At 40.6% G+C, this 27,348-nt stretch overlaps 1 protein-coding gene across 4 annotated transcripts in view; it reads left to right on the top strand.

Annotated features, from left to right (window-relative positions):
• The window catches only part of PDE1C (phosphodiesterase 1C), a 490,416-nt gene that overhangs the window by 105,040 nt on the left and 358,028 nt on the right, over window positions 1–27,348 (top strand). For all 4 annotated transcript variants that reach the window (XM_025464556.3, XM_025464557.3, XM_025464558.3 and 1 more), the window contains exon 3: window positions 10,267–10,438. In XM_025464556.3, coding sequence (XP_025320341.1) covers window positions 10,267–10,438 — 172 coding nt within the window. The remainder of the gene's footprint in view (window positions 1–10,266; window positions 10,439–27,348) is intronic.

Raw genomic sequence — 27,348 nt, 5'->3', positions numbered from 1 at the left:
CAGAAGCAGGTATCTTAGAAGTACATGAAAAAGCTAACTTTGAAAGGACATTTTGGGTACAGGAGTATAAGAGTAGATCACGGTTCTTTCCCTAAAGGAGCTTATCACCAACAAATGATCCACTGTCTTTATTACCAACAATGGCTAGTTTGGACCAGAATTTGAAGGAGCTCTTCCCTGTGACTAATATGTTACCTCAAAGTCTCTGTTTTTCTGGAACTCTTGATTAAAACACCAAATCTCCAAGCAATTACTTTCAAACACTTTTATTTTTTATCACGGTACACATACCATTTCAACATGTCTACGATGGATGTGGCACATTCTTCCAAGTGCTCAGAGCACTTTCATACATACTATATTACTAAATTCATTCCTACCAAGTTTTTATAATGAGGTTAAAAATCCGCGCTGAAACTTCCCAAAGGAATACTAGGCAGATTTACAAATGAATCATCCAGCAGATGGTAAAACTTGGATTTTTGCATGCTTTGCAGACATTAGCATACTTCAAGGTAGTTATGCATTGAAAAATTTTCACTTAATTATGGGGGTGGGGGTGGTGTCTGAATTAGTGAAAGTCATAATTATGGAAAACTTAAAAAATGCTATCTTTTAACACCCAAGTACCTAACTTACACTGACCATTAACAAAGTGTTTGTCAAGTAGATTTCACTCTCAATAGATAAACTTCTCTTTTAATTAGTATACTAAATGAATGCTGTCAAAGTTCTTGAAAACAGCCTCCCTTTAATCTTGTCTACATCATTACTCTGGTGAACAGACTCATTCTTCTGATGTATGACAAAGAGTAATTGAAACCTTCCCTCTTGGAATTGATGGTCTCACTATATAGTGATCTACTGTACCATATGAATTTCTAAATAGGCTTTGAAAATTAGATGGGAGCTGTGCCCATCAATTGGGTAAAGACAGATGCAAGGCTTTACTCTGAAGCAGGTTGGGCACCATTTTTTGTGCTTACTCTTTTGGCTTGGGTTATGCATTGCTTATTATGATGACTGTCTGGATGTAAATGTCAGTTTTACTCTCGGTTCTTTCTGCTGAATTTATCCGGCAGCCCAAGGAGACAGTGAGTGAAACCTAGAGTAACCTACATGCCTTACCTTTTGGAAAACGATAATCTCTGTATGAATTTTTTTGCATTCCAGAATGACTAAACTAGGGTTAAGTCAAAAATAAAACTAAACAAAATATGATGAAATAGGGAAGTGAAACACCATCATAAAGATGTTGGGAAGAGGTGGCTTTCTGAAAAATGATTTAATGTAGAAGGCAAAAGACAATATGTAAACCCTACTTTATATTCTCCATAAGAAGCAGGAAGACGTAGCCCTTCTAACATAAGAGCAGAAAGCCATAAGAAAAGAAGCAGGTTGATTTTGAGTTAAGATGCAAAGAAAGTAAATATGCAACATGGGAATTAAAAGTCATCTTGAAATATAGAAATGACACTGAAAATAATTTAATCAATGATTGGAAGACAGACTTGAGAAACAGTGTCTTACACAATAGATAAAAATGATAAGCAATTGAAAATGGTGAGACAAGATAATAGGAGGCCAGAGAAGAACCAACACATGTAAATGAATCATAGATGTTTTGAGACTGAAGCCAAACAAAACAATTGGAACAGAAGCAGTAATCAAAGATAAATTTGAAGGCAATTTGCCTGAGTGGAAGAAAGTAGGGCTTGGGTTTCCATATTGACAGGGCTCATTGTGTTCCAGAAAAATACATTTAAAAATTGGTAAAAATAACTCACCATTATAAACATGCTAGTAAAATGTTTGAAATACAAAGGTAAAGAAAAATGTTTGTCTACAAAAGAAAGAAAAACTATTTCAGACTTGGCTCCTAATTCTCTTTTATAGTGCAAGATAGCAGAAGATAATTAAGAAATATGTTGAGCTTAATGTAAATTCAATAAATCTCTACTTAAATTGTTGTTCATGTGTATCTATCCCATTAACCATGTCATTCTGGAAAGAATTATTTGAGGGTGTTCTTCAGCCAATTGAAACATGAATCAAAATAAATTCTGTAGAACAGACTGTCGCATAGAATATAACTCTTGAGCACTTGAAATGTGACTAATGCTAACTGAGATGAGATGCACTGTAAGTGTAAAATATCCCCTGGGTTTGGGGAAAGAAAAGAATAATACAAAATCTCATTAATATTTGTATATTAATTACATATTAAAAGGATAATATTTTGGACAAAATTTCTGCAGTTTTCAAAATCAAGAATTAGTATATTAAAAGTAACAAGAACAGTGCCTACATGACTGATTTAAAGATATTCAAGTCTTTATCGCTACCTAATCTTTTGCACTACCATTGTTTGTTCTTAGTGAGGATAAAACTTTTCATCTGGGTTTTATTAGGTAATTCTTGACCTCTGTGCTCCAGCCCCTGTTTTTCTACTGGATGGGAATTTCAAGACCCATATCCTCCCAGAAAAAGAGGATACCTACAAACCTGTGTCACAGATATTTTGAGAATCATTGATGGTTTCTAATAATTTTTTTCACCTTTTTGAAGATTTAACTCCCTCTCCTCTTTTTTTTTTTTTTTTAAAGATTTTATTTATTTATTCATGAAAGACACACAGAGAGAGGCAGAGACATAGGCAGAGGGAGAAGCAGGCTCCATGCAGGGAACCTGATGTGGGACTCAATCCTGGGACTCCAGGATCATGGCCTGAGCTGAAGTCAGATGCTTAACCGCTGAGCCATTCAAGCATTCCTCCTCTGTGCTTTTGCAGGACTCTAATTTCTCAGGCTTTTGTCCACATTATCTTTGTGTATTTTTTTTTTTTTCAAATCAGGAACTGAGTTGATAAGTCACTTGTCAGATTTAAATAGGATTACCACGTGACCTTGAGCTCCTCCTGCCAGCGGTTTATCAGACTGCCACCATTAGACACACTTCAAAAATGAATCTGTAGCTATTTCTTATTTAGATCCTTCTCATCTCATTTTCTTGCTTTCTTAAGAAGTCTTTTCTCAATCCATTAAATTTAGCTTGCATTATTCATCTTTTCCTGCAGCCCAAACTTCCGTCCTTAAAGGAAGCTGCTAACTGCTTCCTGGAAGAGATTTTTTTTTTTTCATGGAAGAGATTAAGCAACATCAAGGCTCTCCCTAGTTGCAGATAGAGTGTATCTTATTTCTTTTGTAAAAAAATGTTTGGTTCATAATAACAAATATGGAATATTATGCTTGATCTACAATATGCATCTGTTTATTTGCTCAAAAGTAAAGTACAAACAGTGTGACATATCACCTGGAGCCTTGATAAGGAGAATGAGAATTTCAGGTCAAAGCAATCTGTTGTTTTCTAACTGTGCGATCCAGTTTATTTGATCTCTTAGAGTCTTAATAGCCTAGTGTTCAATAATATTTCAAAAATATTTACTTTGAGGGGTTGAATTTGACCATTGAATAAAGTAACACAGGTGAAGCCCTCTTTACCATGTCTAGCACGTAGCAACTGCTGAACAATGTTTGTATCATCTGAACCTGAGGACTTGTTTTCTTGATAAGCTCAGTGGTACAGATGCGGCTACCAGAATTTGTGAATCCAGAAGATTTATAATCAATCTAGAGGGTTCATGGGGTATACAAAAAGTTGTCTTTGTGAAGAGGAGGGAGAGGATTTATCGCAGGGACAAAGGAAAAATAACAGAAAAGGAGAATGTAATTGGCTTCAAATGAGAGACAGGAACAAGTCAAAGGAGACAGGAAAGCAGGGGTGGGGACAGGAGGAGGCAGAAGCAGATGACACAGAGTGGGCTGAATGGAGCTGCTCATCTCCTGCACCTGAGCCACATTATTTTTGGTACCCTGAAGGCTTAGTTTATCTATGATTTCCCTCATGGGGTTTTTGATATTATTGAGAGAGACCTGTGTGACTCTCTCTCTGTTTCCTTTTTTTTGCTTCTGTTTAATCAGAAACATTTCATGCCTTCAAAATCAGCTTAAAATAAATCAGAGCAGTGGAATTTTTATTTTTCATTTTGTCAGGGCAGACCATCCCAGTGTCCCTGGAGGGTGCTCTGCCCATTTTGTGGAGACTCTGAAGAAGCATTCTTTCCTGCTCTCAGAGTTCAACTTCAAAAGGCCCACATCAAATTGCCTTGGGAAGAGCCATGGCAAGGACCATTGTGATCCTTTTAAAGCAGGAATGAGTAGCAGATGGGATTCTGGTTATATAAACAAATAAAATCATATATATATATATATGATTTTATTTGTTTATTCATGAGAGACACAGAGAGAGGCAGAGACATAGGCAGAGGGAGAAGTAGGCTCCCTGTGGGGAGCCCAGTGTGGGATTTGATCCCAGGACCCCGGGATCACAACCTGAGCCAAAGGCAGACACTCAACCACTGAGTCACCCAGGTGCCCCTCTGGTTGTATTTTTTTCTATACAAAAACTGTGTGGGAACTCTATGTATTGGGGACCTCTTGAACACAACTTCACATCCTTTTGGCCCACTTTTTAGGCTCCAGTTGTACTGTTTTCTCTTGATTTATGTCCTGGAGATTCTCTGATGGTGTGGGAATTGTCCCACATTCATGCATAGTGGACCCAGAAAGCCTAGAGAGTTAATATCCTGTCGGGTTATACTTGTCCCTGGGATGAGCGCTTGCATTTAAATGTTCCTTCCATTCCTCAGGACGATAATTCTGAGCATCACTCACAGCTCTTCTGAAGATTTGACAGCAATGATACAAGGGACAGGAGCAGGAATTAGGATTATTTTGTTATTATAAGGTACTAACACTGTGAGTGAAGTATTATGGTGGTATTTGAAAGTGGACTTGGATTAGCTGTAAATGTATGGTGTGAACTCTATGGCAACTACCAAAAAAAAAAAAAAAAGAACTATAACCAATATGCTAAGAAAGAGAGAAAGTAGAATTAGAATCATCTAAGATGCTCACTAAAAAATGACATGAGGTAGAAAAACAGTGGAAGACATAGGAACAAAAAAGGGAACAACAAACAGAAAATAGTGAATATGGTAGGTTTTAATCCAATTGTGTCAATAATCATTTAAAATATCAATGATCTGAATGCACCAGTTAAGAGACAGATTGTCAGACTGGATCAGAAAATAAGAACCAAATAATTGCCTATAAGAAACCCACCTTAAATATAAAAACTCATATAGATTAAAAGTAAATTTATGGAGAATAATATACTGTGCTAACACTAATCAAAAGAAAGCAGTAGGGATCCCTGGGTGGCGCAGCGGTTTGGCGCCTGCCTTTGGCCCAGGGCGTGATCCTGGAGACCCGGGATCGAATCCCACGTCAGGCTCCCGGTGCATGGAGCCTGCTTCTCCCTCCTCCTGTGTCTCTGCCTCTCTCTCTCTCTCTCTGTGACTATCATAAAACAAATAAAAATTAAAAAAAAAAAGAAAGCAGTAATAACTATATTAATTTCAAACAGAACAGACTTCAAACAAGGAAAGTTATTAGGAATAAGAGGAAATTGCATAATGATAGAAGAGCCAATTCTCTGAGAAGAGCTAAGAATTTTTAATGTGTGTATGTCTAACAACAGTGTCAAACTAGTAGGAAAAAACTAATAGAATTGTAGAAAGAAATAGATGAATTCACTATCAGAGAGTAAGACCTCAATAGTCTTCTCTCAGAAATGGACAGATTCATCAGACAGAAAATCAGCAAGAACCTAGTTGAACTCACCGCACCATCAATCTGGTGGAATTGAAAATCTGTCTCTAAATCACAGGCATATATTTTTTTTATACTGAGTTATGGACCTCTTTGAAGATTTATATTTTTTTTAATTTTTATTTATTTATGATAGTCACAGAGAGAGAGAGAGAGGCAGAGACACAGGCAGAGGGAGAAGCAGGCTCCATGTGCCGGGAGCCCGACGTGGGATTCGATCCCGGGTCTCCAGGATCGCGCCCTGGGCCAAAGGCAGGCGCCAAACCGCTGCGCCACCCAGGGATCCCCTCTTTGAAGATTTAGTAAAAAATCTGAAACCTCCCCTCAGAAACAAACCAGAGATTTATTTATCAAAAAGTTGCTATAAATAAAAATGAGTTTTTTTATACTCTAAAGTTTTCATCACAAGACAATTTTAATAGTAAATACTTATAAATGGATAGTTGTTTAGATGTTAAATAGGAAAAATAGCTGGAAATATTTTTTCCAAAGTATCATCATAAATCTTTAGAAAGACTTCTTTTTCTCTGGGATTGGGTAGTGAGAGGGAATATATCATAAAGTTATAGCAAGGAGTCTGGGATTCCTTATGTGCATCAAGAATGATCTATATACTGAATATATACTAACTCTTGTATGTATATAAAACTCTTTATATATATAGGTGATGTTTTAATGAATGAAATAAAATTCATTTAAAAAGGAAAAAAGCCCACACCATAAATCAACTGGATATAATCAACATCTATAGACTGCTTCATCCAACAACATCAGAATACATATTTTTCTCAAGCTCAAATGGGCTATTTGCCAAGATAGACCACATTCTGGGTCATAATGTATACCCTAACAAAATTAAAGAAAATAGAAATCATGCAATGTCTCTTCTCAGACCACAGTGGAATTAAACCAGAGATCAATAACAATCTCCATTTGAGACTCCTAATAGAAAAGAGCTTAGGTCACATGACCCTTCTGAGTCACTCACTGAAAATATGGTGAGAAAGCTGTTATGAACTCATTAGTGCTTTTATATGAATTTGTAATTTATTGATCACATCTATATATACTAAAAACTAGTCAAAAGTATGTGGTAAGGCTTTATTTCATGTATGGATGAGATGGGTGCATGGACCTTTTCATACTACCTTGCTATTCCTCACAAGTTCACTGCTCTATAGCATGCCAGTCTCCTTTCTCAAACACAGGTGTGGCCTTAGTTCTTATTCATCTAAAGAAAACTTTCTAAATGACTAGCATTTTATTCAAGGCACTTTACAACTTGTCCAACCAGCCTTTGACCTTTTCTCTGGTCACCGTCCCTTCTTACTTTGCTCCAGCCTTTACAAGCTACTTTGGTATCTTCTGAGCCTTTGCATGTACTGTTTTCACTGAATGTTCCTTTCTCTGTTTTTCACCTGCTGAAGATCTGTCCCTGCTTGCTTGCTTTCTTTTTCTTTCTTTCTTTCTTTCTTTCTTTCTTTCTTTCTTTCTTTCTTTCTTTCTTTCTTTCTTTCTTTCTTTCTTTCTTTCTTTCGATTTTATTTATTTATTCATTCATGAGAGACACAGAGAGAGAGAGGCAGAGACATAGGCAGAGGGAGAAGCAGGCTCCATGCAGGGAGCCTGATGTGGGACTCCATCCTAGGACTCCAGGATCACATCCTGGGCTGAAGGCAGCACTAACCCGCTGAGCCACCCAGGCTGCTCCTGTCCCTGCTTTATATCCTTATCAGATGTGATGTTGTCCGTGTATCTTTCCCCCGGGGCCCTGAAGCAGAGTGGGTGAGCTCTCTTCTGCCTCCTAGAGCACTTCATTTGCCCTTAGTATGGTGCATTGCCCATTTATTGTGATTGTTTATGGGCTAATATTTCTATTTCTAGGGCCCAGAATGGAACCTGGCATATGGAAGGAATTAAATATGTCTATATTGAATGAGTAAATAAAAGAATGAAGGGAAGTGGGCAGAGAGCTTATTGTAAGGCCTCCATTTAGATCAAATTTAAGAAAACAGGCTGCTGCTATTGTTCTTCCTCCTAGAACCAGATCTTACTTAGTTAACATAGAACAGATCTTTATTAACGTAGAACCAGACCTTCATTAATATGACCAGATCTTATTAAGATATCTGCTTAGGACTTTAGAAAAGCTGTCCTGCGTTTCAGGAGTTAGAGGCATCTGTTTCCTGGCACTAGTGTGCTTTAATTTTCTCTTGATTAATACAAAAGCAATTTGGATGTGGGACAGCCCAAGGGGAGCACTCAAAGGCATGGTCATTGAAAGAGTTGCTTGCTGACCCATATGTGTGTTTTTAGTGAAGGTTCAGAGATGTTTGTGAGATGTGTGAAGTTCTTTTGATCTTAGGGATAAAGCTGTCCTTCAGGAGATTTCTTCTGTTGTGGGCTATAGGTAGCTGGTTGGGGACTTGAGGAGGCATCCCCATGCGCATATAGATTTATTCTCTGCCCATCTATCACATGCATATGCATTAGCTGGCGGTGTCTTTTACCAGTTTGCACAAGACCCCCAAGACCCCATAAAGAACCTTTTTGTAAGTTAGAAAAAGGTCCTCCCTCTGCATGGTTGGGGTAGAAAAGGCCAACCCCTTCTGGATGGACACAGCTCCATGAGTGTATGACTTGGCAACCCAACAGTATCTTTGTGCAAGAATATTCTCTTCCTGTGGGAAGAGAATAACAAGCACAAACCAGTGGTAATTGGATAATAGCAATAGTAATATTCCCAGGCTCTACTTTAAAAAGTTTTTTTTTTTGCTCGTAGACTTCTTTTATAATAGCTATTTATTTATAGTTTTTATTTATTTGCATTTTTAGAATAACTTTTTATTTTAGTATAGTCTTAGGTTTATGGAAAATTTGCAAAGATAGTATTGAGGGTTCCCAGATACCCCTTATCCAATTTCCCCTATTATGAATCTTATATTAATATGTTACATTTGTCAAAATTAATGAACTAATAGTGATGAATTATTAACTAAGGTACATACTTCATTCATGTTTCCTTAGTTTTTACCTAGTGTCCTTTTAAGTTTCATGATCCTATCAGGACAGCATAATACATTTAGTCATCATGTCTTCTTAGGCTCCTCTGGGCTATGATAGTTTCTCAGACTCATTGTTTTTTGATAATCTCAACAGTTTTGAGGAGTATTGGTCAGGTGTTTGGAGAATGTTCTTCATTTGGGATTTGTCTGATGTTTTCCCCATGACTAGACTGGGTATTTGGATAGATCTTTATTATCAGTTAGGTATGGTAGGGCCAACAGATCTGGAAATGACTGCCCTTGAAAAGATAACTTTGTGATACTTGGAGATCCCCAAAGAGGGGCTACATGTCTCATCATGGAGGCCATCCTGAGAAGTTATAAGGGAGATCTAGGGTGGAGGAAACTGTGGACAAGTGTCTTTATTGTGGCTTCTGTACAGAGTAATGGGGAAGGCAGGGTAAGTAGCCTCAGGATTGGCTAGTTTGAATAATTTCAGTGGGCTCTGGAACTTAGGGACTGTCCCTAGTTGTCTGGTACCTGCCCTGAGGTGAGGAAGGCAAGTGAATAATGGTCCAGAGTGTGAAAGCTCAGTAAGGGACATAGTGGGGGTGGACTCTGGTTTGATTGGTTTGTATTTGAAAAGCAAGATGACTCAGATACATTATTATTGTCCATAACAAGGCATATCTGGTATATGCACCTAGGGAAGAGGTTAAAGCATCAGGTTAACAGAGGCTAGAAATACTTAGTCCTTAATACACTGGGGCTATGTGTTTTGGGAAGGAGGACCACAGGGGTGAAGTGCCATTCTCATCACATCGTATCAGGGGTATGTGATATCCATGTAACTCATTCCTGTTGATATTGCCCTTGACTACCTGGCTGATCAGGCCCTATTTTGTGACACTATTACCACTTCATGTTTGCCTTTAGTGTTCATCTAATATATTTGAAGTGTTTATTGATTAGAATATCAGTAAACATGCAGTGTAATTTTCCTTGGGTCTTGATCTTCTAGACGACTGAACTTGCCTAGAGTGAGTTCTGGGTTTTAGAGGTGGGGCCCTGTCTGAGGTGGGTGTCTCCATAGGATGGAGTCTTGAAACTCAGTCCTTGATCAAACTGAGCTCATAAGGGAGACTTGTATCTGAACATCCATGTTCTTCTCTAAAATGGTAGTCCTTTGTATACTTCCAATAGTTAATTAAATATATCCATAAATCTCTACAGCTCTATCAGGAGTTGGAATTGATCACCACTGAAACGAAATGAGATATATGTCCTTAATACTTGGCTGTGGATCAAAATATTCAGGGGATTAGCCTATTTTCTGCATATAAATTTAAAAACTCCTGGTTGCTCCATAAGTAGCCTGACCCATATCTTTTGGAACCCTTGGATGTTGGTGGAGATCCTGAGAAATATGTAATTTTCCCCACTTTGCTTTGGAATATCCTGAGTTGGGCAAAGCAGGACATGTTGTTGGTTGGTAATTGACTGCACACATTTCTCCCCTCATACCTCAGGGTCCAAGTCACAGAACTGCTTGTGGAACTCCCTCATTGACGGGCTCACGGGAAACGCCAAGGAAAAGCCACGGCCAACGATTGTCCATGACCCTCGACCACCAGAAGAAATCCTAGCTGATGAATTGCCTCAGCTCGATAGCCCAGAAGCCTTGGTGAAGACATCCTTCAGGTTTGGTGTATTGCAATCAATTTGTTCCTTCTGATTTGCTGTGGAGTTATTTCAGTCCAGTTGGATGCATCGTCAGCGTGGCCTGCAAATTACCTCATTTCTCTGCACTGAGTAAATTAGAATTGATGAGGAGTGTTGGAATTGATGCTAGCTGGACTTCTGGCTGGATTTCTTGAATGTAGTGAAGATCTTACCAGTAGTTAAGTTGCTGTTGGTATTTAATTGGTATTGGCATTTAAGTGCTGAGGCGAAGGATTTACTGATGTTGGCAATTTGAATTGGATTAATGAGTCTTTTGCTTCAAAGGAGGATGACGCATGGAGATAAGTATACAGAGAAAAAGCATGTGTGGGAATGAATTCAGCCCCATGCCTTTAGAGTCTCTGGCTGGGGGAAGGTTTCTAGTCCTAAGAGATGTGAGAGCTGCTGCCTCCTGAAATGAACTGCAGATCTTCCTGTGTGCTTTCCCAGGTGGCTGCTGACTGTGTTCTTGTTCATCATTTGGTCTTCCGTCTTCTGTAGAGGCCGCTTACATTTTCTTCCTGCATGGTACTCCGCTTTGTCACGACTTTGGCACTTACCTTTCCACTGTGTCAAAGAAAAATCAATCTGAGTGTGGGACATGGTCTGTAAAACTGATTTATTTCTTCTCCCTGAATGAGGCTTCCAAGTTCTCTTTTGAAATATACAGCAGTGCTGGTATCAGAAATTAAGGTTTAATTTTTTTTTGCCAGCCTGCCTTCCTCCCCTCTTTTCTCCCTGTTACCCTAGTTTTATGTCTTTCACTTTTCTTTCCATTATATAAGGCTTTTGTACTCTCCACATGGCTAGTAGAACATATAAACCTCACTTTTCTCCTCTCATAAACAACTCAGACAACTCTTGGCATCCATGAAAAACGTGCTCTCTTTTGCATCCAGGTGACGTGTGTAATCGCTCAGTAAAAGCCATTTCATTGTGTGAAGCTTCATAGTGTAGACTGAATTATAGATGAGCTCTGAAAAGCAATGATGAATAGGGGTTTGGATTTCTTTATGGAATGTGACTGATGCAGTGGCAGGACAAGAATTGCAAAGCAAATGCTTTTCTTACGCCTACTAAAGGTTTGGTTATTGCACTGTGTGGTTTTACATAAAATAAAACCCACTCAGGTAGAGAGAAGTAACTTCCATGAACCTGTGTTTCTCTGCACTTGACTGTGGTGGGAGGAGGGAGGCCAAATGGCATTCTTGGGCTATATGTTCTCATTTTGGAGTGTCCCTGGTGGAGTCCACCCCTTCCCATGTAGTCTTCTTGTAGCTACTCCTTCCAGGCCAGACCAGCTTCATTGTCCTCTTAAATGAACAGCTAAAGAGGCATTCTCGTGAGAAGAACATCTCATTTGCTTGCCAATTTTATTACCATCACCTCTTCTCTTGGCATTCAGTGCTCTTTAATAGAGAAAATGTATTGATGGTCATGAACTTCATTTGATCTGCTAGTTGAATTATGTATCAATGTCTGGGTTCCAGAAAAAACATTAAATTATGTTTGTTAAGATTGGAACTTATTTTTGGCTCCTTGTAACACTTGGTGCAGCAAGAAAAACATGGCAGGTGTAAATGTACCAACCTTTCAGCAATTCAAGCTAGAAATCCATCAGCGTTGATTATTCATTTATTTGTCTCCTTGTCTGAAGAAGATAAGTGATTTCAATGGCAATGTTAGGAGGTAAATATTCTCTAACGTAGTTGTCCTTAACTGTGGTGGTCACATCAGTTGTGGAATTTGTTGTACATAAATTATCATAAGCAACGTATTAACATGTGGGGAACAGTTTATTTATCAAAAAATAAATTAGAGCAGAATCAAGGTGACCCATGTAATAAGTGCCACTTATTTTCTATATGCTTTTTGGATTGCAAAGAAAGAAATGAGTCATCGCTGAATTTAAATAATGCTGATAGGAATATATCACTTTTGTGTGTCCCCCTCCCCATTTCCCTTGAGTGAAAAATCACGAGAATTGCTGACTTCTCAATGTTAGTGACTCTGGGAAATATAGGACAAATGGTGTGTTACACTCACACATTTTAACATTTCCAGGTTGCATCATAGATCAGTGCTCTCAGTCCCTGAGAGAAATCCTTTTACTAAGCAGTAGTCTTCTATCAAGGTTAGGATGTTAGGTTCTTCTTTCTCACTCTGAAAATCAGAGCTGCTCACCCCCTGTAACGTGTGTGTGGGCACGCATGCGTGTAAATATACATTTGCACACACCTATACACACAATTAAGGCATCTGAGCATGTGATTGTTAACATCTGTCTTTCTCAGTTAGGGTGGGTCTTGTTTGCTGAGGAGGAGCACATGGTTCTCATCAATTTGCATTGTCCGTCCTCATAGCTCCTCTGTAGGATTATTACCGCTGAGCACGATAGTGGCAACTTTGCTTACTCCCATCTCTTTCTCCTTGTTTCTACTTGGAGGGCATTAGGAATCCTGGGTTGTGAAAAACGGTCATCAGCTTTTATTATCAAACAAGATCCAAACTGCAATACAGTAAGCCTAATGTGCCAAATTATCAGGAAGTCTAGTCTTTTCTTGGGGGTTTGTCTCCCTAACTATACCCAGGGACTCCAGGCTTACTGACACTCAGCATTTAGCCTGCTCTGCCTCTGGCACCTGCCAGGGCAATGGGATCTCGTGCTGAGGGTGGACTTTCTGACCTCACTGAAGTTCTAAGTTCATGTCCAGTCCAGATCTCCTCTTTCTTGTGCTGCCTCCTCCTGCGGCTTCTGTTGTCCTTTGCTGACATCTGGCTTCAGTTAGTGCTACCCCAGTTTCTCAGGTATGTTCTAATGATGTTGCTCCTCAAAAGGAAGAGGTCAGATGCTTCCTATCACATTTCCTAGACATCTTTTCTAGCTCTCTGCAAGTAGGTGGCGACAATTACATACAAGCCACCCCCTGGACAAAGAATGCATACTTGTTTATATTTGTATAATATTTCCATTCAAGGGGATCCCTGGGTGGCGCAGCGGTTTAGCGCCTGCCTTTGGCCCAGGGTGCGACCCTGAGGACCCGGGATCGAATCCCTCGTCGGGCTCCCGGTGCATGGAGCCTGCTTCTCCCTCTGCCTATGTCTCTGCCTCTCTCTCTCTCTCTCTCTCTCTCTCTGACTATCATAAATAAATAAATAAATAAATAAATAAATAAATAAATAAATAAATAAAAATTTCCATTCAAGTAATTCCTTCTAGATCAAAAGGAGAGTCTGCCCTAAAGGAAATTCTATTCTCTATTTCCAAAGGTAGGAAGTGTCTATAAATTTGTAAATGGTTAAGTGTTTTTCAAAAAAGCTTTTAAAATTTGTACTTTCAGTCTCCCTGAGGCTCCCTGTTACAACAACAATAACCATAGAATTCTGAGATTGCCAGGCATGACCCTAAAAACCCAAACATGATGCCCATTTTAGAAATGGAGAAACTGGCTCAGAAAGGAAGAGCCCATAGTTCTGATTGAATTCAAACACAAACGAAAAAGGACAATGGCTTGCCAATCAGTGGTCACCAATGACAGAGGCAAGGGGTAGCTTGAGAGACTCTAGGTCCTGTTTAGTCTTTAGCAGCCCCTGGAATCCCATCCCAAATAAACATGTAATCTATAAACTCACATAAAAAAAGCATGCTTGGGGGGACACCTGGCTGGCTCAGTCAGAGGAGCATACAACTCCTGACCTTGGGGTCATTGGTTAGAGCCTCACATTGAGTATAGAGATTACTTAAAAAACAAATAAATAAACTTTGTTAAAAAACAAATGCATGTGGCTTTTGTTGTAAGCGTGGCTTCAGGGCAGCTCCTCGTCCAACCAAATGGCCCCTGGTGGCCAACACTCACTGTTTATGTCAGTTAGCAATAATGCAAGGGAGTGTAGCAGAAAGTGAGAATTTGACACACAGATTTAAAAATAGAGATTTTACAAAATGAGAGGTACCACCTCTTTCCACTAAGGCTTGTGAGTCAACAGTTGAGGGTGTGCAAATGTCATCTCAATTCTGCATGTGTTCCCTGGCACGCTCCCCTCTAGTCTTCCTCTTTACTGGGCAATAGGGATGAGACAAATGTTCCATATCTCAGAGCAGAGAGTTGGGCAGAGTTTTGAGAGAAAGTGACCAATGCATGAGGGGAATGGGCTCCTCATTTTTGTTCAGGTTCAAATCCCAGCCTATATCACTGCAAGTTTTGTGTGGTTGTCCTATGGACTTTAGTTTTTACTCTTCGTGAATGGGATATTCTAAGCTTCCCAGGTAGGAAAATTCAACTCCTGAAAGTGGCTGTACTGGCTTTAGTCTCCACTGAGTTACCAAGGCAAATTGCGTCATCTCTTTGAACCTCCATTCTCTTAACGGTCACACCTGAGGGTAGACAAGGGCAGTGGGGCTCATACATGGGGTGCATGACAGTCACTGGAGAGTTATGAAAACAGATTGTTGGGCTCCTCCACCCCAGGTCTGGGTGGGGTCCTAGAACATGCCTTTCTAACAAGGTGGTGCCAATGCTGCTGGTCCAGGGTCCACACTTAGAGAATCACTAGACCAGATGATATTGAATATTCCCTGGAACTCTGAAATATTTTGCTGTGTTAATTTGAGTGGGTCAGTTATCTAATCTGGCCTCGTTTTCTCCATCTTTGAAATAGGATAGAGGCGCCCACTTCCTAGGAATGGTGAGAGGGTTTAAAGGAGGTAATATAAAAGAATGAGACAAACACAGTATCTGGCACCCAGATAGGTGCTAGTCTCTTCTCCCTACCAGCTCTCACTGAAAGCCTTATGTGCCTTTGAGTAAATAGGATCAGACTTGGGTTTTGTGACTCCAGGTGCAGACACCATGTTGCTCTGAAAGTTTGCTAAGCCTCTGGCCTGAAAAATCTGCTTTTAAGACCTGAGACTTTTGAAAAGAAGAAGGTGGGAACCATCACACACACACAAAACACACACACACACAAAAACAAAACAAAACAAAAAAACTTCAGTGTTTGGAAAGTAGATACTCCCGGGGATTACACCCCAGATGCCTGTTTTCCTTCTTCCTCATGACCTGTCTCTTTAAGCCTGTTGTTCTGCCCAGGATTTTCTTAAAAGAGATGAGATAGAAAACAGAACCTGGAGCTTGAGGTAGACAGACAAACCCAGCCAGTCTGATCAGTGACAGGACTCAGAGGGCCCAGAAAACAGGAAAGAGTTGGCTGCTGGCAGCCTTTTCTCTCCCCAGCCTCCAGTGTTCACACCAGTCCAGATTGCAATGGGGGGCAAAGAAACCAATGTTTATTGAACATCTGCTATGGCCAGGAACTGTACATTCATTTGCTCATTTAATCTCTCCCAAACCAGGGCAAGGCAAGTATTGTAATCCCAGTTGTACAGGTCAGGGAACAGGTTCAGAGAGATCAAACAGCTTATCCAAAGTTACTCAGCAGGTGGTAGAGCAAGGAATCTCAGCCCAGTCTACCTGGATCCAAAGCTATGACTTCTTCATCATGTTCTGCTCCCACCACATCACCTTGGCTTCTTCAGGCTTTGTCATTGGTGAATAAGATAATGTGATTGATTCTACTAATTTGGATGTGGTGGCTGAGATATAAAGTTTGGTGCTTCTCCTGTGAGACATAACCCTGTTCTTCTGTGCTAAATCCTTCTTCTAGTCCAAACTTATGTTTTTAATCTACCCATGCTTTTGGATAGAACCCCTTTAAGGGCAGCACTTCTCAAACTTTATGAATGAATTCTTTCAGAGATCCTATTAAATTCATATCCAGACGCAGTAGGTCTGGGTTGCAGCCTGGGAATCTGCACTTCAAACTAACTCTCAAGTGATGTGAGGGTCTGAGGACCACCCTCTGAGTAGAAGGGCCTGGGCTTGCCAATGCCACAGGTATGAGTTTGCAAATGCTCTTCTGACCCATGTGATTTGAGTCTCAGTTTCCTCATTTTACAAATGGAAACTGAATTGACAACGCAGGCCTTGGGGACTGTTGCTAGGATTAAGAGGACTAATGAATCTGACAGCCATTAATTCCTTCTCTCCTAGTTTTCAGCACCCTGTTTAGCAGTGGATTGATCCTCCACACCTTGACCCCTGCTTATATGACTAGATCGTGCAATGAACCCCAGGCTGGAACATGAGCCCTATGGGTGCTTTTTAAGCAAGACTGTCCCGGCCTGACCTCCTTAGATGCAAGCAGAAATTCTGAAGCCATCCAGTGCATATGGGCCATCTCAGTTACTTCCCTTGAGCCATGTGACTCTCAACATGGGTTGAGTTACCAAATTTTGATAATTTTGCATTTGGAAGAATAACATGTTTGTTCCCCCAGGGAATCACTGGGGGCTTGATGAGCTTCTCTTCCCACTTAGAATGGACTTATTTGGGCTTTGGCAAAAGTGTTCCTGATTCTATACATAGCTTACTAAGAATATGTTGCAGGGAGTAGAACTGCATTGAGCCAACGCCCTCAGCTATGGATGAGATTAAGGCCTTGTCAGATCCCATTTAACGGATTGTGTTTTCCATGCAGAATTAAATCATTGAACTCATCCTCATTTTGGTTTTTGGCAGTCATTTTTCCACTAGGGGCTACTGCCAAGAAGCCAGTTTCTGACTTGATTACTTTCAGGAAATGTGCAATCTGGCTGATGATACGACATGGCGTGGGGTGGCGGCCCCTGCAGCTTCAGACCCCACCCCAGGATGAGTCATGGGTTAAAATTCCCAATTAGCTCATGGGAAGTCTGGTCACACATCTTTCTCTATCACCGTATGTTGGTCACCCACTGGGACTTTTGGGGACACCTACTTCCCTGACTTAATGCTGCCTCCTTGGAGCTGACATTTTTCCCTTCTGGTCTTTGCTAATCCCAATTGTAGAGTCTTCCTCAAGTTTGTGAAGGGGAAAATGAAATAGTGAATTCTGAGGGCTTTTTGTTGTTGTTGTTGTTTTTAAACTCAGAGGAGTTTCTATTGCAAAGTTGGCTTCTCATAAAGGGAAATATTTAGACTTCTTTCGTAAGTAAGTTTTTATGGAGAGATTTTTTTTTTCACTGTTTGGAAATTGACAAAGCATGGAGCATGCAGACACTATTCCTCTTGCATTCTTCCTGGGCCTTCCATGGTATTTTGGGAAAGAGGAGATCTATCTTTGTGGCAGCCATGTGAAAGCATCTTTCACATCTCCAGCCACAGGGAGTGTACTTGGTCCAAGGTCCCAGCTTCTGTGTAAGAAAATTTGTTTTGGTGATGGCTGAGGCTGTGTTTCCCAAAGGTACTCTCAGCCAGTGACTGAGAGCATCAGAGATGCTAAGACTGGCCATTCCTGGGAGACATGGGACTTCTCTAATGGTGACATTGACTTGAAGAGTCCATGATGGCCTTGCTGAACTTTCTGTGGAGCTATACTGTGGTCTAAGATATTTCCATTCAACGTTCCTTCCTTTTCTCCTTCACTGGGAGTCAGACTTATATCCTGAGTCTCCCAGCCTCCCTGGCTTCTTCCCCATTTTCTTTTATAGATGTTCCCCCTGATATATTTCTTGCAGGTCTTGTCTTGTCTTGGAGCGTCTCAGAAGACCTGGGCTAACATGGTCCCCTGTCTCTCTGTGATCCTCTGCTGGTTTACCACTGCCAGCTCAGTGCTATGGGTACAGATCCAAGGCTACTGGCCTAGAAATCCTGGGTCAGTCTCTATTTGATTTTATATTTTATACTTGATTTTGTGCCTTTGCCATGGGCTCTGATGCTGGGGTACTTCTGATGCTGGAGAACTTCTGCCCTTGGCCACAGAGACCTGAAGTGTGCAAGGAATCCTTGAGGTTCTGTCTTAAATGCAAGAAGGCTCTCCACCCCTAGCCCTCCTCTGGAAGTGCTTTGAGATCCACTGAGGTCTGGTTGTGATTCTAATATGGCTCTGATCAGTTGGTCCAGCCTTCTGCCCTTGGCTACTTTGTCCCCATGTCAGCCTCACTGGTCAACTCTCCAATCACAGTCCCAGCTTATTTCTGAGGTTTGGCCTGAGGAGCTCAGGGGAACATCATGGCCTGGCCAAACCTCACAGAACCCAAGAGACAACTTGGGAAAGCTAAAACCTGGCCCCTCCTAACGTTACTGGCCACTAAGTGTACTTGGATATGGACCCTCTGGTTTATGGGAGGATGTCCTTCCAGAGAGAGAAGAGGACATATAGGCCTCACCTCTGCCTCTTTTCTACACTGGTTTCCCTTTTCCCCACAATTCCCCAAGCAAGAAAAGCTGGACCCTGACTTTCTACTTCTCCTACTTTATATCCTCCTCCTTCTCAGTATCTGGCCATGGGCTAAGGCTTAATTTAATGGTAGATGAGGTCAAGAGACAGATTGGCTTACTGATATGGGACCCTACACTGAGAAATATCTCAAAAGCACCATATGTTTTCCCTTATAAACTTTCTGTGTGATGACTGACTTTACTGCTTTTTTTTTTTTTCAGTACAATTAAAGAACCTGAATAAAAATAAAGCAAAACTCTCTAAAACCATGCCCAGTGATAATGCAAATAGGATGTCCCTTGATTGGTGATTGGTCCCTCTCCTCTGCAGTGGGGCCTCTTGCTTACCTCATAATAATGTGACTCTGTATTTTACTCTTTAGAAATTTTTGTTCCCACTTGCAGCATTAGGGCAAGGGTTCTGCTAGCAGGGATGGAACAGTTTCCTTCTTATTAGAATATTTCTCATACTGGATGCTGTCTTCCCATTCAAGTGCTCACTCTGCAGTCACATCTTGTACTATTCATTGGAGCCATATGGGGTGAATTGGACCAGTGCATGTTCCACAGCCCTGGACCTCACATCAATTGAGGAATATATGAATGGCACTTGGAGTAACAATGCAACAGGTGACCTTGGATCATGGTGGACATAAAAGCGAAGTGAAAGGGACAGTTTGTGCCAAGGTCAGAGGCAGGGAGACATGCTGAAGGAACTGCTGGATTTGTGTCTAAGGCATGTGAAAGGGAAGTGGTATTGGAAAGGTAAAGTTGAAACCAAATATGGTAGGTTTACCATGGGAGTAAGTTTCAGTTGTATTCCATTCGCGGAGATCTTTGGAGCTCTTGTAAAATCTTTGGGGAAACAGAAAGAAGGTTGCATTTTCCATTAAGTTACAGAACTAGGAATTATATTTCCATGTCTCAGTCCCCTACACACAGAGATCAAAACAAAAGTTTCTGGCCTTCAGCAGGGGTGGAGTTGTGGAGCTAGAGATTAGCATGGGGTCTGAACACCGATAGTGCCTGGAGGAAGTACATAGGCAATTTGGAGAAGAAACCTGTGAAAATATGTTTTCCACGTGGATTGGAACTGAGGCCATTTTTTTTTATTACTTCTAAGTACAGTGGTAGCTAATGGCTATTGACTAGGCAGCCCCATAACTATCACCTAGCTGCTCTGCTCTCCATTTATTGATTACTATTAAGTGCAGCCAGAAGTGAATTTGCTACAATAAATTACCTCCAGACCCTGGGTGTTGGGGAAGGATTGTTATTTGAACAAGAGCTGCAGACATGCTTGCCCTCATTCAGGAGAGGTGTTCATTCTGGCTCTGGTGATGGGGCTCAAATACTTGGAGGCAGGCATAGTGCAGATTGCCCAAGAGCATGATTTGAACACTGTCTGCAAAGTCAAAATCAGGAAGATGTGAATCAAATAACAGTCTTGGGTAATGGGTCCCGAACTTTGATCTGTTCATCATTTTCATTCTTTGAAAATGGTCCAAATGTAGAATTAGAAGAGTATATGAAGGGGGTTTGAATTATATTTATTAAATTATGTTTTCTCTAATGTTTGGCTGATTATTCCATCCTTGAGTGTGACTGGCAATGTCAGGGTTTAGTTTTCATGGTGGTTAAGTTTCTAAGGGTAGCACTGAACAAGGCTGTCATGTCTAGCTCTAAGCTAACCGACAGGTCCCTTCTATTTAAGAAAAGTCGTTGGATTTGTTTTTTTAAAAAAACTATTATGGCAGTTTTTAAACCTCCAGAAAAGTTGCAAGACTAGTAAAATGAACAACTGTCTAGCCTCTGCTTAGAGTTGCATTCGCTTACTTGCTATTGATTATCTATCCCATCTCATCCCATCTTATATCATAATCTATCTTTTTTTCTGAATTTCTTGGCAAAAGTTGTAGACATCATGATCTTTCAGCTTCAACTTCAGTTTCTTTGGATTGAGACCATTTTCTTACATGGCCACAGAAGAATACTAAAACACAGGAAGCTTAGCATTAACATAATACCATTACTACATAATACTGAATATTCAGTACTACATAAGGCTGAATACTCAGCCCATTCTCTAGTTTCACCAAATGTTCCCATAATGTCTTTTATGGCAATCTTTCCTTCTGGCGCAGGACCCATTCCTGAAGCACACATTACATTGAGTTGTCACATCTCCTTCGTCTCCTTTAATTTGAAGCAGTTTCTCAGCCTTTCTTCGTCTTTCATGACGTTAACATTTTGAACCAAATAGGTCACATGCTTTGTTTTGTGGAATGTTCCTCAGTTAGAAATTGTCGGATCGTTGCCTTGTGGTCTGATTCAGGCTGTTCATGTTGATAATACTATGTAAGTGGTGTTGTGTCCTCAATGCAGCATTCCACTGGAAGATTGCTAATTGTGCCTGTTACTGGTGATGTAATCTTGAGCATTTTCCACTATAAAGGTACCTTTTTCCCCTGTGTAAGTAATACGTTGCCTGTGGGGTAGTAAGTAATAAGTTACCCGTGCAGGTAGCCTCTTTGCTAACAAACATTTATGCAGTGGTTTTAGCACCACTTGATGATTTTTGCCTGAATTAATGGTGACTTCTAACTCTGTCATCCCTTCCCATCGATTAAATGACATTTGACTGTTGACAAGACCTTTCCCTTCCCTTCTCTTTCTACATTTTAGTATCAGTACAGGTTCTGAATTCTTCTTTCATCTTAAGCCATGTGTCTTTATCCCACCTGGAATCTAGGGCTTTAATTATGAGAGAAAGTCCACAAAGGCCAAACAGAGGGGTAGTATGAGTTGTTTTGCAGTCTCAAATGCATTACCTCTAGTGGGCAGAAATAAGTTCTACCTGGAATATGAAGATGTATATAGGCAAATCCAGAGCGTAAACCTCTACCCTGCAGATAGGGGCTCTTTGGAGTCTTCTGATCTTGGTGGAAGGCAGTGTCCTTACATGGACCTATTGATGCCACAAGAACTATGGAAAATTACAGAGTGGAGAGAGTCATGTGGAGTGGGCTGGGAAAGGTGTTACTTAGCCAGAGAAAGGAGTTCAAACGTATTATCTAGATTTTAAGTAGGATCTCCAGTTCTTTCCTTGTCATCTCTTTTTACCATAATGCACCACTCTCTGCTTCCTGCTCCTGCTGGCCGGTATCTGATGCCTCTACCAAACACCAGTCCAAAGAGATGCCTGTATCTTATCGGGAAGATATAGTGGGAACACTTGAGGTCTGCTTTTAATCCAGCTTTACTCCTTGCCTGCTGTGTGACCTTGAACATGCAGCTTAAACTGAGGCTCAGTTTCTTCATCTGTTTAACGGGATTAGATATTCTTTTCCTCATGGGATACCTGTAGGGAGTCAAGGAAGATTATGCATGTTAAGCAATGAGCACAGTTTCTGGCATCAGCAGGTACTTGCTAATTAGTACATAATATGATTCAGCCTCCTGTTTAATGCTCTTGGAAGGTGTATACGCTGCTCTAGGCCCTGTGTTGTGTGAAGCAATGGACCTTATTTGACCTTAACAGCTATGTTCACATCTCCCTTAGCACTGAGTTGCTGTTCTGACATCTAGGAACTTTGAGGTACCCTATGCCTCTCTTTCATTTCTAGAAGTGTGCTTAATAATAGCTAACCTAGCTCACAGTTGGAGAAACTAAGGCATGAAACAGTTAACTAATCCAAGCTCATACTACCAGTTGGTAAGTCTGGGATTCAAAGCCAGACAGTTTGGCTTCAGCATCTACATTTTGTATTATTTTATTATTTATTTATTTGAGAGGGAGAGTGAGACAGAGAGAGAGAGAGAGAGAGAGAGCACCCCACAAGTGGGGTGGGAAGGGGGAGGAGCAGAGGGAGAGAGAGCCTGATGACGCAGTGTGGGACTTGATCCCAGGACCCTGGGTTTGTGATCTGAGCCAAAGGCAGATGTTTAACCAACTGAGCTACCCAGGTACTCCCAGAACCCACATTTTAGTCACTAGGCCACACTGCTTTCTCAGTCTAGCATTGAGGAATGGGTCTGTGTCTTCTGGTTTTGTGGCTAGTGTGAACCTACTTTCCAGTTCGGTTCCCCATGCATGCCTGCCTCCCTGTTACTCTGATCCAATGCTAGGTGCCAACATTAGCCTGCTTACATCATTTCCTGCCATTTCCCAGTACCTAGTATGGATTTTCACCACACTACCAACTGGCCTGCTGCCTTGGGCTTCATTCTCTGCCTGCCCCTTCCTCCTATAGTACTTTATTCAGCCTGTGAATCCAGCTTTAGCTGCTCATAATGGAGACCTAGAAAACCCTTCCTAAAACTTCCTGCTCTCCTGGTCATGAGCCTATACACTTGCTATCATAGGCCTCTACTACAGGCTATCACCAACATCTCCCTGCAGTCTCACCAAAGCCCTTTCTCTCTCTAGGGACCGTGAACTATGGTGGTGTGCTCTGTGCAGTATGGGGACCTGGTGGAGGAAGGTGGTGTAGACCTGGGATTTGGAATCAGACAAAACTGAATTTCTGTCCCAATTGTGTCACTTACCCCCTCAGGAAAGTTACTCTGCTTCTCTTGCCCTTAGTTTTCTTTTCTACAAAATGGAAATAGTAATAATGGAAGGGTGGAATGAGAAAGTATATGTAAAAACACCTAGTACAAAAACTGACATCTGAATATGGTTAGAATCCGGGGAATTGTATTGTGTCAATGTCAACTTCCTGGTTTTGATAAAGTACTGTAGTTATGTATGATGATGTCATTGGTAGAAGCTGGATGATGGGTACATAGGAATTCTCTGTACTATTTTTGCAATTTATTGTGGATCTGTAATAATTTTGTTTTAAAACAGGTTAAATAAACTTAATATAGTCCTTAATATCTATTAGTTATATTTTTAAAGATTACAAAATATCACCAGGAATTCTGTTATTTGGTTTAAGCTGAACTGATTGAGGTGTGTGTGTATGTTGTCTTTGGGTGTATATGGGAGAGAAAAGGTCGGGAGGGAGTAGGAAGGAGGGGAGGAGAGGGAAGGAGGAAAGGGAGGGAAAAAGAGGGAGAGGAGGGAAGAAGAGGAAGGGGAGGAGGAGAGGTGGGGTGTCTACCCAAGAGAAAGTAGAGCAAATGAATTCTAAAATTCTATCCCTTTTCTAACTTATTGAACAAAATCAGTGCATCACCAGCAACCACAAGTGGATTCCCTCCATGCTGTAATTTCATCTTCTCCCAGTTGAAAACCTTGCCTTTTACCATACCCAGTGGTCTCTATTCTCTTCAGATTTATTATCTACCTTCTATTTCAGTGGTTCTTAATCCAGGCTGCACAAGATAGTCACAAGTGATTAAACCAGCCTCCCCGGGGTGGGGCCCAGGCAGCTGTAGGTTTTAAAAGCTTCTCTGGTTAAGCTGAGTTCAGCAAGCCTGAGAACCACTGCTCTGCCTGCTTTGGTCTTCCCTTCCTCCCCTACATTCTCCCCCATCCATGTTGCCTTGGTGTATTAAAACATTCCACAGGGCACCATTCTTCCAATGGCCATTAAGGCCTTTCCTGACCATAGTCACCAGATACAGACTTTGCTCTCTTCCTACAGTGTGTATCTGGAACAGGCGTCTAGCGTTTTGGAATGATCACAGAATGAGCTCTCCCACCCTCCGAGATGCCATATGTCCATGCCATTTTCGATAACTGAAGTGTCACCAAATGTTCCTTGTGTTGTCTTTCTCCAAAAGCCAATTCAACAGAATGCAGGCGAGTTGCATGTTTTCTTTTGGGAATGTGATATGTGGAAGTTTTCAGAAGCCTGCTAGGCACGGACTATTTTTACTTACTATTTCGGTGGCTGACATGTTTTCACCACCTTCAGGATAAACTGACTTTGAGACATTGCTTCACTTTCTTAGTCACCAGGCCCTCCTTTCTTCATCTTTCCAAAAGGAAATTTTGTCATAAAAATAATATACTTACCTTGTAGAACATTTGATAAATGGTAAAAGAAAAAAAAATCCTGACTCTAATCCATGCTATCATTTTGGCATCCTTCCTGAAGTCTTTCTATCTATGCCTTATACTTATAGTTGTAATTATGATGTGGATATAATTTTGTATCCTGTTTTTTTTTTCACTGAACATTTTATCTTAAGCATTTTTCTATGTTGCCACATAATATGTATATGTGAGTGTGTGTTGGGCAGTTGGGTTGTTACCAGTTTTTCATTCTTGGAAAGAAAGCTATGATAAAAATCTTTGTGCATCTAGATATTGCCATATATTAAGCTGAATCCTAAGGGTAGATATCTAGAAGTGGAAACACCGACTCAAAGGGCAAATTGGTTCACAAAACCACATCGCCAAAGAGCCCTGAGTAGCCTCTTCTGATGGGGCTTCTTCCAGCCATTCCCGTCAACACTGAACCCCTTAGATTGAGTGTGACAGTGCTCATTTTTCACAGCTTGGAATTGAGTATTATTATTATTCTCAAGGTAGCCTGCCCTTTCATTAAAGCCGTATGGTGCCTACGCTGACAGTTTCTGTATCTTTTGCTAACATACTCTTCATGGGAGTAATATAGTCACTCTTTGTTCCGCTCCTAGTAGATATCAATATTATGCCTCCTGTATGTATTAGCAAAGTAACGTTCAGAAAAAGTAAATGATTTGCCTGTGGGCACGCATCTGAGAAAGAGCAGGGCCGAGACCCCAGAGCCTTTGCACTTCCCACTTGACTTGACTCCCTAGCGGGAAGCTGGAGCACAAACAATGGACTCATATATTGTTCTTAGGGTAAGGAGTTGGGGGCAAAGGAGAAAAGATGACATGTACCTAGGAAAGACCTCATGAAAGTTCTTGCCTTCAGGGAACTTAGAGTTTAGTGGGGGAAATATAAAGGTAAATCACTATACTTTTACAAACAGCTTTATTAAGCTATAATTGGGATAGAAAAAAAACTGTACATATTTAAGTAACCAAATAGATGAATTTGACATTTGTATACACCTGTGCAACCAAGTGAGTTTGAATGGTTCTGCCTGCCCTTTTGGATGACCATCAGTAAGGTGTGAGATTTTTGTTATTATGGTAGGGATCTTTCTGTATTTTAGCCTTTATTTATCCTTGGGAAATCCCACTGACTTTAGAACAAAGGTGGTCAATTTCACAGGCAAGGCAGGAGGGGAGCCTGGGAGTTTTGGAGAGTTTGGGAGTTGTCTTTGCCAGCCCCTGGCTTGCTCCAAGGACATTTCCTATTTCAGGCTCTTTATCACTGAGGACTTAATGTGGCTGACTCTTAGAATAGTGTGAACAACATCTCCCAGAGCTGGGTGGCGATTATACAAGCGTGTAAGGTGACCCCACATTGATGTGGCCCAGTGTGAAGTGTGTCTACTGGAAGTCAGCCAGGGCACTTTGGGAATATGAGCAGCTTTGCTGTGGCAGTTGAGTTGTATCTGTTGCCTGGACTCGGTTCTACAAAGCTGTGTGGCCTTGGGCATTGAGCTAGACTGTTGCTGAGCAGTTGCCACATCCTTCCAAGGGGTGATGATAGTTCTTGACCCACCCAGTAGCTTAGATCAACAACTCAGAGAAAAGGATTATCTCCTTGATTATGAGTGGAAGCTCATTTTCTAGACAGAAAGTAAGAGAAGCTTTTCCTTTACTTGGGCTTCCATTATCCATGCTGGGGAGTGGGTAGGGGAGACATGAGCTGTATTTGCCTGTTTATTTGTTTAAAGGAAGTTTTAAATATATATATATATATTTATATTTATATTTATAATATATATATTTATAATATATATATATTTAAAAGTGATGCATATTCGTAGAAAAGGGAAAGGGGAAAATATCACCCATAGTTCTTCTTTTCATATTTGTTAAAATTTGATTCATTTCCTCTACAGATGTGTTTAACTTCTCTTTAATCACACAGTTTCATATTCTAAAATTTAAAGGTATAAACCCACCCAACATTTCCCCACATCTAAACTTTCATAAACATCAAAGAACTTTCTCATTTAGTGGATATACCATAGTTTAGCCAACCATTTGTTGATCCTTGGATACTGAAGTTTTCCCACTGTTTTTGCAAATATAATATAAGCAAGTCAGTGACAGACGTCTTTTCATAAATAGATTTTAATAGCTCTAGGGTAATTTACTTGGTTAGATCCTTGTATCCTAGGCAGAATTTGTGGAGTTCCCCAGATGAGCACTGTGTTTGTGATCAGAGGTGCTCTGGTTAATAGTATTGTTCTTCTTTGGATACTGTTCCAACCTTCCTTCACTCAGCATTATATTATCAAACAGGTATTAACTGTAATCTCTTTGGCCTTAGAATGTTTTGCCTTGACCCTTTATTTAATTGATGCATAGAATTTATGTAATGTTGATATTCATGTTGTATATTGATAGAGGACACTGCAGGAAATCCTTTCTCAGCTGTACTCAGCATATTTTGTGTGCTCTGAAGTATTTAATTCAATTCCACATACATTTGTTGATCACTGAAGAGCAGCTGTGAGTCAGTTGAAGGAACTTTAACTGGGATTCAGAAAATCTAGGTTTGAAATCTGGCCCTGCCCTTTACTAGCGACCTTACACGCAGCAACTGAGCTTTCTGAAACTTGTATTTTT

Source organism: Canis lupus, chromosome 14 (genome assembly GCF_003254725.2).
Source record: "Canis lupus dingo isolate Sandy chromosome 14, ASM325472v2, whole genome shotgun sequence".
In the NCBI taxonomy this organism is placed as follows: Eukaryota; Metazoa; Chordata; class Mammalia; order Carnivora; family Canidae; genus Canis; species Canis lupus.
Note: the sequence above shows the minus strand (reverse complement) of the source record. Positions and strands in the feature narration are given on the sequence as shown.